The following is a 20,009-nucleotide window of genomic DNA, read 5'->3' on the forward strand; positions in this document are numbered from 1 at the left end:
ATTTATATCTTTTGGCTATATGCAGCCACTATATAAGAAAGAAATCCCTCTCAATCAGTAAAGATATGGACTTGGGGTAAAAGGCAAAAAACAAAAACAAAAACCAAATGTGTAATAATGTGAAATACTTGTAATTATTATATAATATTATTCTGTCATACTTCATTTATTTGACAGACAAATTTAAACATTGAGAATGCGAGATTGGTAAGATAAAGTCATTCTCCAAGTAGAGCTTATGGCCTATTGAAGAAGAGATACACTTTTTTCCCCAACACTTACGTGTTATTGTGGAAATTTCAATGTTAACTGCAACCCCATCCAATATTTTCCTATAGCCATCCCAGATAGGAGCAGGAAGTGGGAGAAGGTAAGAAACAGAGTGAGATAAGAGAGTGTAAGTTATTTTACTTGTGATATTATTCATGTACTATCACTTTTTTTTTGCTTATAATAGAAAAGGAACTTAAATGTATGCAAATAAATATTTAACATCTCTTTTTAAAAGTTTTAAGTTTCATAAAGGTTACCTAAGATTATTGCATTATAAATCTGTATATGTAGTTAAGTATATTTTAGGCACTTAAAATAGAAAGTTGCATTTAAATTTTGTTTCCATTAGATACTGATTTTTTTTTTTTATAAGAATATGAACTTGGGGTAGTCGGTAGGAATTTTTAAGCTAAACTTAGCCAAAAGATCCTATATAATTGGTATGGTTATTCATTGGATATATAAAAACATGCAACAGTGTCCAAAGTTGTTATCGTTCATTTCTTTCCTTCAAAGACTAGAAATATATAGAAGAAATACGACAATTCTGAGATAATTAATTTGAGGAAGGTTCATGAGTGACACTGTCTTTAAAATTTGGTAGGTGTTTTCACTGTAATATTATCTTTAAACTTCAATACAGCCCTTTCTTTTCTACTTGTATGGAAAAAAGCAAAAGGAATAACAGACCAATGTTTATTGAGGAAACTAAGTTAAGAGTCATATAACTATGAGAAGTTACATAACTAAGTAAAAGAGCTAAGACGTAACTCCAAGCTCGTCAGATTGAAACAAATGCTGTTATCCATGTATCAATGAAGTTACTATGGAGTTTATCATTAGATGATCCAAAAAATGTGGACCTTTAGATAATTCATGTCTTACAAATCACAATTTCTTATATGTCAGCTTGTTTTCTTCCAGCAAAAACTATTTGGAAAATTAGCTTATTTCAGTTTTTCAATGGTTATATTTATTCTTTTATTCCACTAATACTTGTTGTACTCTAGGAGGAAATAATACAAATTAAACAGACATAATCCCTAACCTCATGAAACTATTCCCATAGCCAAACCTTGTTGGCCTCTTTAAAATAGTCACCATGAGAAGTTTTTCAGTTATCCTAGAGATGTGTCTGTTATTCGGAATATTCTGAGAATTGCTTCTCTTTCAGAATTTCCTTCATAGTCTTCCTGTTAATCTTCACCAAATCTTAATGAGTGTTTTTTCTTAGGATATATATTTTAATTTTGGAAACAATGAAACACACAAATGTAAAAATGACAAATAGTTATATGGTCAAGTTAAAGAATTTTTCTTTTCATTGCATTACCCAGCACCCTGTCTTTTTCATTAAGATTATAAGATAAAGTATGACAGACTGTTTCTCTGACTTTTCATGTAAATCTAACAGCAATTCCATCAAAGAATTCCATTTTTTCTTCTAGCAATGAATGGCAGAATTCTTGGGATATCATTTTTAAAGCTTCCTGATTCAATTTTGAGGAGAAGCTCTCATGTGTTTAGTCGCTTTTTAAAGTAGACAAATTCACACTGGACAGAATGACTATTATCAAAAAGTCTACAAATAATAAATACTGGAGAGCATGTGTTAAAAAAGGGAGGGAACCCTTGTACTCTGTTGGTGGGAATGTAAATTGGTGCAGCCACTGTGGAAAGCAGTATTGATGCTCCTTAAAATAACTAAAAATAGAGCTAACATAGGGTCAATAATTCTACTCCCGGGTATATATCTAGAAAAATGGAAAACTCTACTTCAAAAAGATACATGAACCCCAATGTTCAAAGAAGTACTATTTACAATAGCCAAGACATGGAAGAAAGCCAAGTGCCCATCAACAGACAATTGGCTTAAGAAGAGCCTATATATATATTGGCATATATATATATATATATGCCATATATACCAATATATATTGGAATACTACTCAGCCATTAAAAGAAATGAAATATTGCCATTTGCAGCAACATGGATGGACCTAGAGAATATTATGGTTAGTGAAATATGTCAGTCAGAGAAAGATGATATCAAATACCAAATGATATCACTTATATGCGGAATATGAAAAATAATACAAATGAATACAAAATAGAAACAGAGTCACAAACATAGAAAACAGACTTACGGTTACCAAAGGGGAGTGGGGGAGACAAATCGGGCATATGGGATTCACAGATACAAACTACTACATATAAAGTAGGTAAGCAACAAGGGTTTACTGTATAGCACAGGGAATTATACTCAATATCTTGTAATAACCTATAATGGAATCTGCAAAACCAAACCAAAACAAACGGCTGTGCTGTACACCCGAAACTAGCACAATATTGTAAATCATTTCTACTTCAATAAAAAAAATGAACAGTCTCCTTGGTTTGTAGACATGCCTTGTATACTTAAACTTGGTCTGTATCTGAATGGAGAAAGGATATGCAATATAATGCAAACAGAAATAGAGAAAGGGAAAAATGCCAAGGTGATGGCATTGTTTTTCTTCAGTCGTGTGAGAGAGTGTACACACAAATATCACAAATTTTTACCACTTCCTGAATCTGTTTATGCTTTTCCTTATGATTGGTGTGGCCCACTCCATTTCTGCTCAACTCTTAAGTTCACTTTTATCCAACGTTCCTGGTCTCTCCTATTGCAGTGGTGTTGGGTCACTTAAATTGTGCAGGGTGGTGTAGTTATTTAGGATGTGCCTTTCTCTGTATTAGATATAACTCCTTAAAAGCAGATATCGTATGTTTCATTAATGTTTGTATCTGATGGTGTTCAGGGCAGGTCACCCCAAGATGTGCCACTCTGGCACGCAAATTACTTTGAGCTGAAAACAATCAAAGCCCTAAAGACTCAGAAGGAACCTTTGAATTCCCCCCTTACTGCCTAAAGGAATTTGAGATAGGTGGCCTCCCCCAGGAAGGTGCTATCACCATTGATAACTATAGTCAAGTATTAGGTGTAGTAGACAGGAAGGAACCTAGCAAATCCCATTTGATCAAAGTTCTCTTTGTGTCCCATTGTCTTTGGATCATGAAGCAAACATTTGTTTACCAAACATTAACCCTTTTTATCTTCCTTTGAATTCTTTTACTTCCCCTTGAAGCATCCCCAACCTCCTTCTTAGTCCAGAATAATATATATACCTTTCTTTGTCTTGTTGTCTTTGGAATTCTTATGTGGATTTCCTGTGTGCAAATAATAATTTTTTTTTCCTGTTAATCTGCCTTATGTCATTTTAATTACCAAACAAAAGAACTAAGCAGGGAAGGAGGTGAAATTTCCCCTGCCCCAATGTATCCCTTAATGTCTTTTCCCCTAATATCAAATGAATGAGTAGATAAATATGCCAACAGAAGAAATTCTCTATAAGACACATTTACAGGGATGGCATGCAATTGGTTACATAATTCTATAAGTAATAAAATAAGGGATGTACTTTAGTCACAGAGGGAAAAAGGAAGAATTAAGGAAAAGGGTCTCAAAATTCTACTTACGAATGAACCGAGTATACATTATGCAACGGAGTATATCTGACATCAAAGTAGATTTTTGCAAGAAGGAAGAAGTTAGCTAAAAGAAAATGTGTGTGAAGCCCTTGTGTACTTTATAATTCTCATACTTCCGGAAAGATTAAACTCTGAAAGGTCAAAGACAGTCATATGTTTTGTACTCTGTAGCATTTTCATAGTAAAAATAAGAAAGGGTCTTTGGTATTTTAAATATTTTTCCTCATTAAATATTATTGTTTTTCAACTTAAAATTTTACAGGTACTTACAGAATACTGGACATACAGATCTAGGATCTATAAGACTTTATCACCTTGAATCAAGGATTTCTTTGCTCTCCTCCTCCACCTTTTATTTATATCAACTAACATATTTTTAAAAAGAATTAATAAATCTGCCAAAAGGGAATTTTAAAAAATACCACTACCCGCGCTTTCCAATGCCTAAGAACAGCAAGGTGGTAAAAAGAGAATTAGATGATGAGGTTATTGAGTCTGTCAAAGACCTTCTTTCCAATGAAGACTCAGCTGATGATGCTTTTAAGAAAAGTGAACTAATTGTTGACGTCCGAGAAGAGAAAGACACAGATGTTGAAGAAGAATCTGAAGTTGAAGATGAAAGACCAGCATGGAACAGTAAACTACAATACATTCTGGCCCAGGTTGGATTTTCTGTAGGATTAGGGAACGTGTGGCGATTCCCATACCTCTGTCAGAAGAATGGGGGTGGTAAGTTTCTGTTTTGTGCTTTTTTTCGAGTGATACCTTGCTGAGTAAATTGCAGCTGCTTATGTCAAATAGCCCCTGTTGTTGCTGCAGTCTCACTACTTTAGAAACTATGAATTCCTCTGTAAAACCAGGGAGGTGCCTTTGTTGGAAGTGAGTTCAGCTCTGTTTTCAGATTGGGTTTCCATAGGAGCAGATGGCTTGCTATGAATACTCAAGGATCGCTTAAGGTCACAAATTCTCAAATTCTCTCTGTGGATGCTATTAACATCTCTAAGTTACTGACTTTTCTAACCAATGTTCCATTCTTTGTGCCTCTCAGTTACTCACTTTGGAGAAAATCCTCAAGTTTCTGATATAAGACGATATTGATGAACAAGACAGAGAGAATTTTCTGTCCACAATGTATTAACTCTGAATTTTAAGTTGTTTCACTCTTCAAAAGGGCCAAAATTACATATAATTTAGAATGATTACAGTCTTCAAATGCCGACCAGAACTTTGTAGATCCCAGTAGAAGGAATTTAACCAGATACTTAATATAATGCCGGATAGTCTTCTTCCTTAGATATTAGCATCCTTAAGATGCCATAAAGCAGTTAGCATTCTTAATTTTAAACAAATTATTTACATCAACATGACATGTAGTTTTTTGTATTTATGCATATAATTACCAAGTGTTACTTAGTGAAAACTGTCTTAAATCAAGAAAACAAAAACATACAAAAGAATAGATTGTTCACATAGGATACAAGCTCAATAGCACACTGAAGTCAAACTGAAGATTAAATGTGGGGTTATTGAATTAAAATAACATTAATATTAAGCTTTACTTTCTTTACCATTACTATCTTTATACATGTATGGAACCTGTTAAAACAAGTGTGGTGAAACACTAAATATTCTGTAAGTGGCATTTCAGCACATAAAGGAAAGAATGAATATTTTGGTATTTGATTCCAGTTTGTGATAGCTTTGTCGACTGGACAAAACCATGGCTTTATTTTATTTTTAATGTAGTTACAACCTATAAATCAAATGAAATAATACAACCATTCATATGTGAAATGGTTTCCTTTTAGTCACTAAGAGATAAAAAGCTAAGGTGTCGTGGTGACAAAATATGTTTAAGGTCTTGCTTAGTTAATTCAACTAGGGAAAAGTAGCCTGTTTGACAAATCTGCCTGAGAGGTAAGAATCAGCACACGAAGCTGGTGACGCACTATCCATCACTCCACTGAAACTGCAAGCTCCTTAGCTAGTTTTTAACATCAGAGACGAATTATTTATCAAATCAGCTACAAGCAGGTATGTATTACCCTGCTTTTTGTTTCTCACAAATCATCCCATTTGCAAGACTGGCAGAAGATGAATTCTCATTTTCAGACCTTTCTCCTTATGAGCCTTACTGGCCATACCATTAAGGAAGACAGCTGTCTTGGCTGAAAACTCAGGTTGCTCTGCCAGCTAACGCAGTATTTGTCTTGGTGGAGAGCTGTAAAGGAGCTCATAGTTCATAATCAGTTGTTAGTAAAAATGGCTCCTCCTCCCTACTTTCATATGTAAAGAGAGTCAAGATGCCCTTCCTAGTATTGTTTCCTCAAATGCTAGAGAGTGATATTATAAAACACCAATGGACTTTATCATTTCGAGATGGGCTGTTGGAGTTCAAAAGGTAATACTCAGCATGCAGTATTGATTGAGCCATCTAGGTATTTGTTTAGTAAGTCTCAGGTTACCTAAATCTGATTTACCATTTGAGGCACTTTATGAATAACAGAATAAAAAGTAATAGACCAATATAAGTTTGTCTGAAGATATTACTTAAAGCACAATGATTAAGCTTAGTAAGTGTTATAATATAGAAGCTACCAGCTCAAGTTCTGAAGTCAATTTGACTATGAAGCCTGGCTCTTTCCCACACTATCCAGGTGACCTTTTGCAATTAACTTACCTCTTCTGTCTTAATTCCCACACCTGTAAAATGAGGAAAATAATGGTACTTACCGCACTGGATTTTTGAGGGATAAATGAGGAATAAATGAAAAACTACACATAACACGGATAGAAATGTGCCTGGCAAATAGTAAATGCTCCGTTGTATTTTAGCGATGACTAGTTTTGTTACGGGGGGCTCTTGTTAGAGTGATTTGAGTTAGAAGGAAAGGCTAGGTATCTAATAATATATCATGTACACATAACTGAGAAGACGTCCCCAAAGAGTTCAATCTTAACCCATTCTCTCTTTTTCTTCTAGTCATTCACACACACATAAACCTATTGACACCCCCGGATTTGAGGCAGGTGTTAAAATGCATTTTCAGTCCTTCAGGAAACATTTTCAGGTTATTAGTGCCTGAATGTTATTAATCATTTTAGAATTTGAATTTTGATAATTCTGTTTTATAATTTCGTGCATCGGTGCTTTACATTGCATACCCCTTTGCAGAGTCAACTCATGCCTCAAAGACTGAAAATCAGCTGGAAGAGAGTAGAGATTTTCTGCCAACCACCATGTTCAGGGATATTCTTGTATATGGTAATTATTTCAGAGATATATACATACTGAGATAAATGATTTGAAAAAAAATCGTTAACATATACTTCTTCAGCAGAATAGGTACCAGAACAATTTGAATAGCTTCCAAAATCTATTCAATACCATTAAACACTTTTTTAAAATGAGAAAATATAATAAATGGCCTCCTCTTTTAAAAGGGAATTAGTGCCATCGATTATGTGACCCACTTGGCAGTATCTGGTTGAGCAAAACTCCAGGTATGAAATTTGAATGTAGCAAGTCCATTTTAAAGGTTATTTAATGAAACATTTGCATATGTATTCTTATGTAGAAATGAGTACAGGTTTCATATTTGACTTTATCAATTAATAGAGTCTAATATTAACATTGTCAAACTATTCAGTGCATTTTAAAATCACTAGTCATATGTCTTAAGTGAAAATTTAGCTGTAAAATAATATATATATTTTTAAGTATGAAAACAATACTACAAGCACATGTATTTTACAATAGCTATTAAATATCTGTTTTTCAGTCAGTCCCCTCTACCCCTTAACAGAATTTTGAAAGACAAAAAATTACATATTTCCTGAAGTGAACTTTTTATATGATGTATATATGGGGAAAAAATGACATTTGTCTATGGTAGAAGTTCTTTCTCTTTTTTCTTTCTCTTTCAGTCTAAGCAGCCAGTTCTTCTTTCTTGTTGTTATTTAGGAAGAGTCAGTTTTAATACCACAACATCTCATTCATTTTGATTTATCAGATTTGAAATGCATGATTTAGATGAGGTTGAATAAAATTTAATAAATGACTTAATTAACATCATGTGAATAAGATTGCCAGGAGTTTGTGAAACCTGTTTGAGAAAATAATTAATTTTAAGGAATCGATTATTTTTATGAAAGATAAAGTTGTTTTACCCTTTCAATAAAGTGAAGCAAAAATTCATCGATATCCTTACTTTTTTCATAATTATTTTTTAATCAAAAACTCTGAGCAGTCAAATTCAGGTTGCAAATACCAGAAAGCTTAAAAGTTATGAAATTGCATTTTCCTTAAAGTCCTTTATAATTATGCTATATGGAAGTATAAATGTCATCTTTCATGAGATAATCAGAATTAGTGTATTCTCTACTGTGACTGTTGAAAATATAATCTGTTTTATTTGTTCTTGTCTCTGTAGGTGCCTATCTTTTGCCATATTTAATACTGCTTCTGGTAATAGGTATTCCCCTTTTTTTCCTGGAACTTTCTGTGGGTCAAAGAATTCGGCGAGGAAGCATTGGTGTGTGGAATTACATAAGCCCTAAACTGGGAGGGATTGGATTTGCAAGTTGTGTAGTAAGTTTCCTGGTATGGTACATGCCATATAATTTTTTACAGGGTTTATAATTATATAGTTTGCATTTAAGTGAAAGCTTTGGGTGTGTATTTCTACTCAATTCTTTAATCACGTTTTAAAAAACACTGCTGGAGCTTGCACTAATACACAAAACAAACTGTATATATTAATGTAGTTCAATCTTGTTAATGCATGTTTTTAAGGACTATGAGTCATCATTTTAGAAAAAATGTGTTTCAAATAAAAATAAAATGAGGAGGCTTTTTAAAGTATTAAATGGGCTTTTATGCATTTCTTCTCATTGCTTCAAAGGAAGGGGCATGAGAGGTTTAATGTAATCACACTATTTTATTTTGCAGGTATGCTTTTTTGTGGCTCTCTATTACAATGTCATCATTGGCTGGAGTTTGTTTTATTTTTCTCAGTCTTTTCAGCAACCTCTACCTTGGGATCAGTGTCCTTTGGTGAAAAATGCTTCACACACTTGTAAGTCGTGTACAATTTAATGTTTTTGTATCGAAAGATCATAAAGTTGGTAAAGGCAGCAGTTTCAACATATTTTTTCTTTTTAAAAATAATGTGGAAAAATCTTTCAACATTGTTATTATAACAAATTTTCCTTAACATACTCAGAAAGATAGATGTTTGGCATCATTTAATTTATCTAGCTCTTTCCAAGTTATTTTATTGGGCCCCATGATGTTAGGGTAAAAAATTATAAGCTTTCAGTTGTAAACTTTGACAATATTTTATTTTGTACACCTTTCTTGATGCCTTAATTTTCATTAAAAAAGAGGACAAAAAGAAGAATTTAGATTGAAGGAATGTTTTCATGTCTTAGGTTCTGTTGTTCTGTGGATTTCCTATCATTTATTTTTATATCCTAGAATATAAAGAACACTTCCCTAGCGCTGCCCAGTAAATATAGAATGCAACTCACATATGTAATCTAAAATGTCCTAGTAGCCATATTTACAAAAAGTACAAAGATACAGGTGAAATATTTTATTTAATCCAGTATATCCAGAATTTTAACATTCCAACATATAATTAATACAAAAATTAGTAATGTAATAATTTACATTGTTTTCCTTATGTTAAGTCTCCAAAGACCCCTTTGTATTTTATATTTACAGCACAAGTCACTCTAGACCAGCTTCATTTAAAAAGTCACATATGGCTAGAAACTAGCATTTTTGACAGCTCTGACCCCAGGAAGTTAATCAGATAATTCAGGGGGCAGAAGGGACTATAAACCTGATATGTTTTAATCACCTTGATAAAAAGCTCACATATTCCTATTTTAGAGATGTGTACAAGAAATATCAAAGAGAATTCACGTTTGTTGATTTTTTCACATTTTTGCACAATTGAGGTTTCATCGTGGATTTAAATGTTTCTGTAGGATAGTAGTACTTTTCTAGGAAAAGTTAAGAATTGATTTACAGGCTTATGGGGATAAAATGGCCTCATTACTCTTTATAGTCTGAAATGTTTGTGTTAACTTTCTTTCTACAGTGGTAGAGCCAGAATGTGAAAAAAGTTCTGCCACTACCTATTATTGGTACAGAGAAGCGCTGAATATTTCCAGTTCCATTTCTGAAAGTGGGGGCTTAAACTGGAAGATGACCGTCTGCTTACTGGCTGCCTGGGTTGTGGTGTGCTTGGCTATGATCAAAGGCATTCAGTCTTCTGGAAAAGTTAGTATGTTGGAGCCCCTCCTGCTGCTGCTAAACACCTAATCACCATTCCTGGGAACTATTCCTACCCCCCACTCCCCCCATAAATCTGTGTGGGTAAAGTGCAAGTGGCACTTCATTCTGGGCAGTTAATTGAAGATTGGTAAAAAGTAGTGCTTTAAAAAATATGTTTAGTGCTCGCTTCGGCAGCACATATACTAAAAATTGGGACAATACAGAGAAGATTAGCATGGCCCCTGCGCAAGGATGACACGCAAATTCGTGAAGCGTTCCATATTTTTGGGAATATGGGGATATGTGTATAAAAACAGATGCTTGAACCTGGTGTACCCCCCAAAAAATAATAAATAAAAAAAAAGAAAAAATAAGAAAAAAAATGTTTAAATCAAGGAAATTACATAAATAAAGATAAGTTTTATAATGAAATCTAAAATCATTTATAATCTTTCCTTATTAAGATCTGTTTTGAGCTTTTTTGTCAATACCTAAAAGTTCTTTCTTGTTGCTGGTATTCAGCTGACCTTAATGTTTTAGTTCTCTAAGTCATGGAAATTGGCAAAAGTGGTAGAATAAAGAATTTGTTTATTTTCTTTGTGTTATATCATTCATTTTTCTCTACTATAGGTGCTCCAGGGAATAGTTGCATAAAAATTTTTTAAATCGTCTAGCGTGGAGTGTTTCCTAAAGATCTGATCATTAGGTAGTTATGATAATCTCGACCGGGAACTCAGAGTAATATGAAAGACTAAAGGGCATGCCTGTCAGGGAAAATAGAAATTTTTATAAGGCTGTAGTTGAGAAAGACATTAAGTAAATTCTAGATACCCCAGGAAATCAATCAGATACTTTTTTTTAAAAGGATGCATTAGGAAAGTAATTGTTATTCACTATTTTGCTTTCATATTACACTTTTTCCCATTATTGCCATTGTTTTAAAGCTCTTTACTTCTTTTGTCTGGACCATAGCAGGAATTAATTTTGGTTTTTCTTCTCTGCCTTTCAACAATCCACCTCTACTGTTTTTCTCTTTCCGAAGCATAGATCTGCCCATATATCTTTCCAGGCTGATCTATTGCAGCTTATCGTCACGTACTAATAAGAGTGGGAATAGCAGTGGTAGCAGCAGTAGTAGTGGTAATAAATGATGATTATGGAGATGATTCTGACAGTGATCAGAGCAAGAACTGTAACAGAAGCCAATATTTATGACACATTTACTTTGCTCTAGGTACTGTGATAAGTGCTTTATATACTTTATCTCATTTAAATCTTAAACAAACAAACAAAACTCTAAGAAGTAATTGTTACTCTCAGACCTGCTTTACAGATAAAAAACAAATTTGAGAAAACAGGTAAACTTGCCCAAAGAATCATGGTTAATAAGTGCTAGTACCTGGAGTCAAACCCAGCTCTGTCTAAATCTAAAGCCCATATTCTTTAATTGCAACACTGTAACGTCTCTCACTGTGGGTTTTTTTTTCCCCACCGAATAGTAAACAAAGAGAAGTCTAATTCATCTTTGCTTCCTGTTACTTCATATTTAATTAGAAATGTTTGGCTTTTTTTAAACTTTGTAAATTGCAGCTGATTTTACATTTACCTTCCTGATGGAACTTCCATACTATTTCTCCTTTGCAGAAATGAATATGGTAGATAATACATCTGAGTATTTTTCAATCTTTTGTACATGTTAGTGTATTCTGTGGTTAAATATGTTCAATTAATTGGTTCCATTTGGCGTGTCTTCTATGATGTCAGAGCCCCATTACAATCAGGTTATAAATAAAGGAAAATTCCTAAGGCAAATCTGACCACATTTATGTGCTTCCTAAGGTAATGCCATTTGATAGAATGAGAACCAACTGTGGTCAGCCAGAGAAGTCCAAAAATCCCTCTGCTCAGGTCTTACCACCACATGTTATTTCTGTGTCTGAGTGTGTGTCTTATCATTTAAAGAAATATCCATCTTTTCTTTTCACAGCATTTGGTATATTTTTCTATGTCATGTAATATAACTTTATCTAGAAAAATTTAATACAATTTATAGACTACGTATAATTTATTACTTCATGAGAAGGCTTCAGGGAAAGGGTTGGGTTTCAGCAGACTTAAGAAAAAAATTTAGTAAGCAAGATGCGGAGAAAGCTGTAAGTAACATGAACAAAGTTATGAAAGTCTAAATTGTCACAATTCCTCATTCTGAAACAGTGAGCTAAATATAATAAGACATTTATTAGGAATACATGTGAAGCTCTGTTTGCCTGCCAAACAAAAAAGCCTCCAAATAAACAATCACACAAGTGCAGCATAGAGAAATGTGGTTTAAGGGTAATGAAGTTTAAGGGTAGTATGTGAAAAAATAAAACTTAGAGGATTTAACAGCTAAAAGAAAAGTCAGCTTGTGATATGTGTGGCCAATACACACACACACACACACACACACACACACACACTAATTGGAAACTGCATGAATTTAGAGAGGAGTGTGACAGTGTCATTCTCCTTTAGGTCAGGTAGGCACACGTCAGTTGAACCACACCTGTAATACTATATTTTACTGAAATCTTTATTTTCTCCTTTTTTATGGAAAAGAGATATCTCAACTTTGTGATCACAATCTTCAAATGGTTGACTAAAAAGAGGAATAAGCCTTATTCTGTGTGGTCACAGAGAACAGGAGCATGGTCAAATATTGGGGATTATAGAAAGTTGTGGGGTGGTGGTAAATCTTCAAGGAAAGGAAGACCTTTCAGGAAGGAAGCCTGGTAACAATGAAACTGGTTGTCTCAGTGGTAGAGAGCTCAGCACTATTGGTGGTGGTCCAACAGAGGTTGTATGGTGACATGTCCCTTTGTTAGAGCCTCTATGAAGCGGATGCCTGCCCCCAAGGGGAAGGATAGAAATGAGAAGCCCTAGGCTGTCTTCTAACTCTAAGGTAATATTTTCTACTAGTACTACTTTGCCATTAGTGCTACTGCCGTGCTAAGGAACTACTCTGCATACATTAGCTTGTTTAATCTTTCTATCATCCAGATGATTTGCATGTTCTTACCCCATTTTACTGTAAAGTTAAGCTTAGGAAGAATAAATATCAATAATTAGTCAGAATTAAACAACTGATAAGTGGCAGAGCTAGAACTAGGCTATGAAATCCTCGGAGAGAGTGACTCTTTCTAAAGGTATGTTTAAAAGAAACATTTTAATATGTGAGAGAGAAAAAACAGCTAAATGATTTCGTATCTTTTCTGTTTTTCAATAAGTGAGTAGAATGAAAATATTTTTGTACAACGTCTTGATTGATAAACTTATCTCTCTTATTGAATGTACTTGCTGTGAAAGGCATTTCAGTTATTAAGGCCCAGGGTGTCTTAAAATCAGCCAAAGAAACATATTTCATTGTTTCACTTACAAGTTCTTAAGAATAATACTTAAGGATCATTCATCCACTCACTGAAAACATATTTACTGAGCACCTACTACATGCCAGGCACTGATCTCGCTCTGGAAGTACAGCAGTGAACAAGGCAGATGAAATACCTGCCTTCATGGAATGTCCATTCTAGTGGCAGATGCAGACAATAAACAAATCATAAAATAGTATCAGGTAGCAATGCAAAAAACAAAATAAGGCAAAAGTGGGGGGTAGCATTTTACACAGTCAGGTAGAATTTAAACTATTTTTAATAATATTGTGCAACTGACACCTTTAGTATTGTATGATAAGACCCATATGATTAAATGCAAAGAATTTGTGTTTACAGCATGGATACCTCTGTAAAATGCCTACTTAAGACAGATCGTTGAATCTCAGAATTTAATAAATATTTTGTCCTTTTACCTACTCACAGGAGAAGAAAATTTGGGTGTGACCTACCTAATGTTACTTAAGTGTTTGTGTTTAAAATCAGTCAAGATTACTTTTCTCTGTTATATGCAACATGAAATTTCCCTGTTCCTTTTTGGAAGAAGCTATGCTAGAGTCTTATCTCTGAAGCCAGATGAATATCTTTAAGAACTCAAATACTTGTTGAATTAATAAGTGAAATTTGAAATGTCTGATCATGTAATTAGTACATAATTTTAAAAATACTGTAGAATAAAGATGAGGGTTTTTTTGTTGTTTCTTTCCTTTTTTTTTTTTTTTAGGGAATGTGTACAGAAAGGAAAACTTCCTATGAATTCTCTCTTAATGTACAATATTTTTTTAACATCAAAGAATGTGCAAAGGTTAATAGGCCATGATCTTTATCCTCATAGAACCCACAATTTAATGGGTGAAACAAATAATTACAACAGAAAACATGCAATAAGAGGTGCAAATAAAAAGTACAAGACAGCATAGAGGCAGCCACTGAGATTAAACCTGGATTTGGGAGCGGGCTTCACAAAGGATGTAACTTTTGGGCTAGAGTTTGATGGTTGAAGAAGAGTTCACCAGAAAGTTCAGTGAGAGAGTATTGGAGGCATGGAGAACAGCATGTGCAAAGCCCAAAGACTGCTGAGTAACCTGTGTGACTTTTACATAAAGTTTGTGCAGCTTGTGGGAGGTGAGTCTTGAAATGTAATTTGATTGCAAGTATTAAAGTATCTGTGGACACTGGTAAAATGACTGGGTGTTACTTAAACAGTGTGAAATGTTTGAGGTTTTTAGCAGTTCATTAACACCACCAGATCTTCTGAAAGATCATTCTGGTACCAGTAGTGTGGGTGGTGAATTCCAGGGCTGAAGAGTAGAGCTGGCAGGGAAAAGCTAGAGGCAAAATGAGGAGGAAGCTAATAGTGAAAAGTGACACATCACTGAGAATGAAAATGGAGGGACAAGTATGAAGTCAGGCTGGACTTATTGATCAGTTGGGTATGGGATGTGGGGAAGAGAACCGTATTCGGGGATGTTAGAGTTGTTTAGCCTTGGGCAAATACAGGTAACAGGAAGAATCATTCCTTCCTTTAGCTTCTAATTTGAAATTATATTAAAAATATACTGAGGGTATATCCTATTTATTGGAAAAAATCATTATCAAACTATCCAGATAATATTAGTGTGCAGCCTTCATTTTCACTTTTAAAATAAATGGGTTAATGGAATTCCTTTAAGTCACTTATAAGGCAGCACATTTGAGTTCTGTTAAAAAAAAAAACAAAATAAAGCTATTGTGCAAAAGTGAATCCATGCTTCTGGTTAGCCTCAAGTTTTGTGAAAAAGAATCATAAAAGGAATAGCTGTAATTCAAGTGAGATCAAGTCTATTTGCATAGATACATAGTAGGCCAACAAATTCAAAGAATGTTAAAAGTAGGCAGAAAGACTGAAAAAAAAAAAGTACTCCATCTAAAAGTATTCTGATAAAAAGAAATTAAAAAATGTGGATGAAAGGATGCAATTTAAAAATTACGCCATTTTGAAATGATTGAAAAATTATACTTATTTATAACTAAATAAATTAAAATATAATTATTTTTAGAAAAATAGGCTAATTATGCTGAGATTTTATTTGCAACATTTTTTTTTTTCTTAGAATGCTTAATTACTAAGTGTGCAGTACAATAGAAGAAGTGAAAGTCACTGTGTTGACTTGCCTGTTGTTCGTCTCTGGTTATTATAGGGTTCAATGTCTCCGACCTGCCTGAGCCATCCTCTGCTACAGCAGTTTTTTTCTCCATTCTTCCCACCCTCTCTCCATACCTTCTTCAACAGATACATAATATATACCTACTATGTGTTAGCAACTGTGTTAGGTGTTTGGGATTTGGTAGTGAACAGGAGAGAAAAGACCCTTGTCTTCACAGACCTTATATTCCAGTAAGGGAGACTCAAAACTAACAAACACAAGATAATTTCAACAGTGTTAGTGCTGCTGAGACAGAATAAACTAATATCATTGAAGGTTCACGGGGCATAGGGAAGGGCAAATGGGGGCATATTAGTTGGGAAAAAGGCATAGCCTTGTTCTGGGTGTTCTAGAAAGACTCGAGAAAGTAAAGATGAGACGTAAAATAGCAAAGAGGAGGGAGTCTTGTGAGATGAGGGAGATGAGTGCTTCAGACTGAGGGTGCAACCTGCTCTGGTCCTGAAACTGAAGAGCTGGTTTCCCGGCGGGCTGAAGCTCAGCTGGGGGAAGAGTGGTGGGGCAGGCAGGTAGGCAGCCTAGGGGAAGGCTTTGCAGGCCAGGGGGAGAAATTTGCATTTTATTCCAACTGTATTAGAGATCCCTGAAGTATGTTAAGCAGGTAATGAGATAACCCAAGTGGCAGCCAGGAAACTAGGAGGATATTATAAATAGTGCAGAACTACTTCTGGATGTTTGACTTCAGCAACTGGATGGGTGCTGGGAGATGGAGATGGGTGGGGGCAGCTTTGGCGGAAATTCAGGGGAGTTTTAGATACCACGTGGCGATGTCAAGGAGGCAGTACGTGTCTGGTTAGGACAATTGCTTTTCTATGATAAACATTTGCTTCACTTTCATGATGAAAACTTCTGAAGTAGAAAGTAAAACCTTTACATTATTATTCAAGTTCCGTAGGAGCCTTAACAGGGACCACTCTCTATTCCAGAAATTTTACAGAATTATAATGGAATTTTGCTTATTTTCTTTTTAAAAAAAGACTTTTTTTTTTTGGCTAATTGAAACAATAAAATAGGAATTTGTTAAGGAGTTACTGTTTAGTGTTTATTCATTTTTCTTAAATATTGCTTATTTTGTGAACTATGCGAACTGTTAGGAATCAACACTGTTTATTCAAGTTATATCATACCTATGGCTTATTTAAAAGGAGTTTAAATATAAGGAAGATTTCTTATTTTTTGTCATATCTCAAATAGGATCTTCACTCCACGTCAAATCAAGGCTAATAAGCCATTCTAATATGATGGCTATGCCATTATTTATCATATAATAAAAGGGTCACTTTCACAGTATAGAACAAAACACATAATCTTAACTATGAGAAAGGAAATAGTCATTAGTGTGTCTCACCTATTTTTGTCTTTCTTTCTTTGCAGATCATGTATTTTAGTTCTCTGTTCCCGTATGTGGTACTTATATGCTTCCTAATCAGAGCACTCCTTTTAAATGGTTCAATTGATGGCATCCGTCACATGTTTACCCCTGAGGTATGTATTGTATTTCTAGTTAAGGCTTCTAATCACAAAAGCCTTATATTTATTGTTAAAATGTTCCCACAGTTAGATTTAAGGGATAATTGTTCTAACCTATGTGCACTAGACTATTAAATTATAGCTGTTATATTAACCAGCCTTGTAAAACCAGAGCTTTTGAATATCTATAATTATATCCATCTCTCTCTCCAATTTTAAAGACCCCATTCGTAAGTTTCACTATTTAAACTTCAAAAGTTTCTATTTTATAATAAATTAACTTCCCAGTTTTACACTGGCACATTTTAGAACTTTTCAATCTTTACTCTTCCTCCTCTATTTCAGTGGTCCTTAACCTTTTGTGACATAGACCGCTTTGAAAAAAAGCTGATAATGGGATCTTCTTACCAGAAAAAAATAATGAACATATTAATTTGCTTAGTGTCTCAGGAGGTTGACAGATAACCTGAAATCCACAGACCCAGGTTAAGAACCCTATTGCCCTCTAAATCCTGTCTCAGAGAAATTCAAGATTTCTTGTTTTGTTTTGTTTCAAGGATTTTTATTTTCTGGAATAGTACTTACATTAGTGCATTTTGGAAGCTCTGTAACTTTTATAAATGCATATACATTTTAGGAAAATTCTCATTAGGTTTCCTAAAAGGCTCGGAACTTAGACTCTGTTGTTTAACTTAGAGCTGTCCTCATTAATCAGTCCCTGTGGACTTGTTATATTGATTTGACAAGAAAAAAAAACAAAAACAAGTTTGAGGTGTATATATATGAGGGTGAGTCAAAAACTATCTGCACTCTGGTTCTACTAAAACTTCTTTTGGCTGTACTGTCTTATCAATGCTTTCCATTCAAGGCTACTGTTTCCCCAGCCACTGCTGTGCAGGTATGAACGTGTTACATCAGTTCATTTGAAACTGCAGTACCAGCAAAAATGGATGCCCCACGTGTGATGTGCACGAAAGAAGAGCAGCGTGCAGTGATTCTTTTTTTCTGTGGTCTGAGGGTGAGGGTGTACCTGGTGCCGTTATTTATAGAAGACTTTGTATGCAGTATGGAGAAGGTGTTTTGTCGCGAAGAAGTGTTTATGAATGGGTAGAGAAGTTCAAGGAAGGTTGCACAAGTGTTAGCCATCAAAAAGGAGCTGGATTCACTTCTGATGAAGAAGTGAAGACAGTGGTGCATTCATGGCTCGCAGCTCAGCCTAAAACATTTTTTTAATGAGGGAATACAAAAGCTCGTGGACAGATGGACAAAGTGTATTGAAAAGCAAGGAGATTATGTGGAAAAATGATGTATTTGTCTTTTCTAAAAGTTAATGAAAATAAATTCTACAGGTGGAGTGCAGATAATTTTTGACTCACCTTCATATTTTGGTTATCCACTGAAGTTATACGTCACATTAGTTTGCTAACTCTATCATAGGCAGACAACGAGTTATAAAAACACAATTTCAAAATTAGTTCAGAATTTGGAAGTTGTCTGAAGAATGACTGTGCAGCCAAGCATCCTGCTGAGGGACTTGGGCAGAAGATTTCAGCCTCCCTGGAACTGTCACTCCTGGCAGCTACCTTGGTACTGTGTCAAAGAGGCTGTGTTCTTTGTGTATTTGGTTCCAACTTGGTGTTCAATCTTGAGTAGCAAAAACATTGACACTGTGATCTGGTTTCTCGAATAGTTCAAAAGTTGTGTTTATCATTTAGAGTTGTTGGAACTCCTTAGTTTATCATTAGTTCAGATTTATGAATTTCAGCTACATTATAATTTAAATCAGCCTCAAATGGGCCATACTTAGTGACCAAAATATTTATATTTGTAATATTGAAAGAAAGTTTTCTGAATTTAAAACAACTAGCTTTGGTGTGAATTCCTGGAATATCATCTTTCTCTAAGTTCGCAATTGTTTGTGATATAATTCTAAATATTTGATTTAAATAGATATTTTAGAATCTAAATACTTTGATATGACACTTTTACATGGTCACCGTATTTAAAACTGCAGCACTATTAACATTTTAAACCAGAACTGAAGATAACTATTACCATATAGTTAATTATATCTTCAGCTCACTTTTCATGGACTGTTGATAAGATTCTGTAGTAGGCCACTGTAGGATGTGATAGTTAATATCATAATGATGAGAAGTTGTCGATTACTTTTTAATTTACATTGTTTATGTAAGGGAGAAAGTACTTAAGCACATGAAAATATTCCCAGAGAATGGAGATTTAGGTCCCGAATTGGAAGGAAGCAGAATGTCTTTAGTATAATAGGTGTTATCTGCCATCTAGTGGGCAAAGTAGAGATAGACAGTTGAATGAGTGCATTTTAGTAGATCCGTATCAACCATAGAATGTTAATGTAGCAGCAATAGTCAATAAATAGTATGCATTTTTAGTCAATTGCAAATAAATTATATATATAATCATGATTAGGTGTCATTTTGACAACACTGCATAAATTTCAATAATAATCACTAAAATTAATTGAACAGCATATCCTAATATTTGAGAGCTTATGCATTTTGAAATCTACCTCTGTTCATATTTCAGCTCTACCCCAGAAGTGCTGTGTAGCCTGAGGCAGTTAACTTTTCTAAGATTCAGATACTATTAGCCACAATTTCATGGGTTGCTGTGAATATTGAACGAGATGATGCATATATAGTCTTATCGGTGTGTCTGCCACTGTAATGCATATGTTAGCAGTTATTGAGGACTTAGAATGCAGCAGGCAATGTGATAAGTAGTACATGTCTTGTTACTCTCATCTTTCTGTTGAGAAAGCTTAAACTCAGAGTGGAC

The 20,009-nt window shown here is 34.3% G+C and overlaps 1 protein-coding gene and 1 non-coding gene across 5 annotated transcripts in view; both read left to right on the plus strand.

Moving 5' to 3' along the window:
- Nucleotides 1-20,009, plus strand: part of SLC6A15 (solute carrier family 6 member 15) — a 48,294-nt gene that overhangs the window by 14,537 nt on the left and 13,748 nt on the right. For 2 of the 4 annotated variants that reach the window (XM_057743061.1, XM_057743060.1), the window contains exons 2-7: nt 4,067-4,533; nt 6,980-7,069; nt 8,238-8,395; nt 8,756-8,882; nt 9,915-10,096; nt 17,097-17,207. In XM_057743061.1, the coding sequence (XP_057599044.1) occupies nt 4,245-4,533; nt 6,980-7,069; nt 8,238-8,395; nt 8,756-8,882; nt 9,915-10,096; nt 17,097-17,207 (957 nt within the window). In that variant the 5' untranslated portion in view covers nt 4,067-4,244. The remainder of the gene's footprint in view (nt 1-4,066; nt 4,534-6,979; nt 7,070-8,237; nt 8,396-8,755; nt 8,883-9,914; nt 10,097-17,096; nt 17,208-20,009) is intronic. The other 2 variants (XM_057743062.1, XM_057743064.1) reach the window with 2 other exon arrangements.
- LOC130857967 (U6 spliceosomal RNA) lies at nt 10,270-10,377 on the plus strand. The gene has a single exon (XR_009054951.1). It is a non-coding gene; the product is annotated as a U6 spliceosomal RNA (small nuclear RNA).

This window comes from Hippopotamus amphibius, chromosome 7 (genome assembly GCF_030028045.1).
Source record: "Hippopotamus amphibius kiboko isolate mHipAmp2 chromosome 7, mHipAmp2.hap2, whole genome shotgun sequence".
Lineage (NCBI taxonomy): Eukaryota > Metazoa > Chordata > Mammalia > Artiodactyla > Hippopotamidae > Hippopotamus > Hippopotamus amphibius.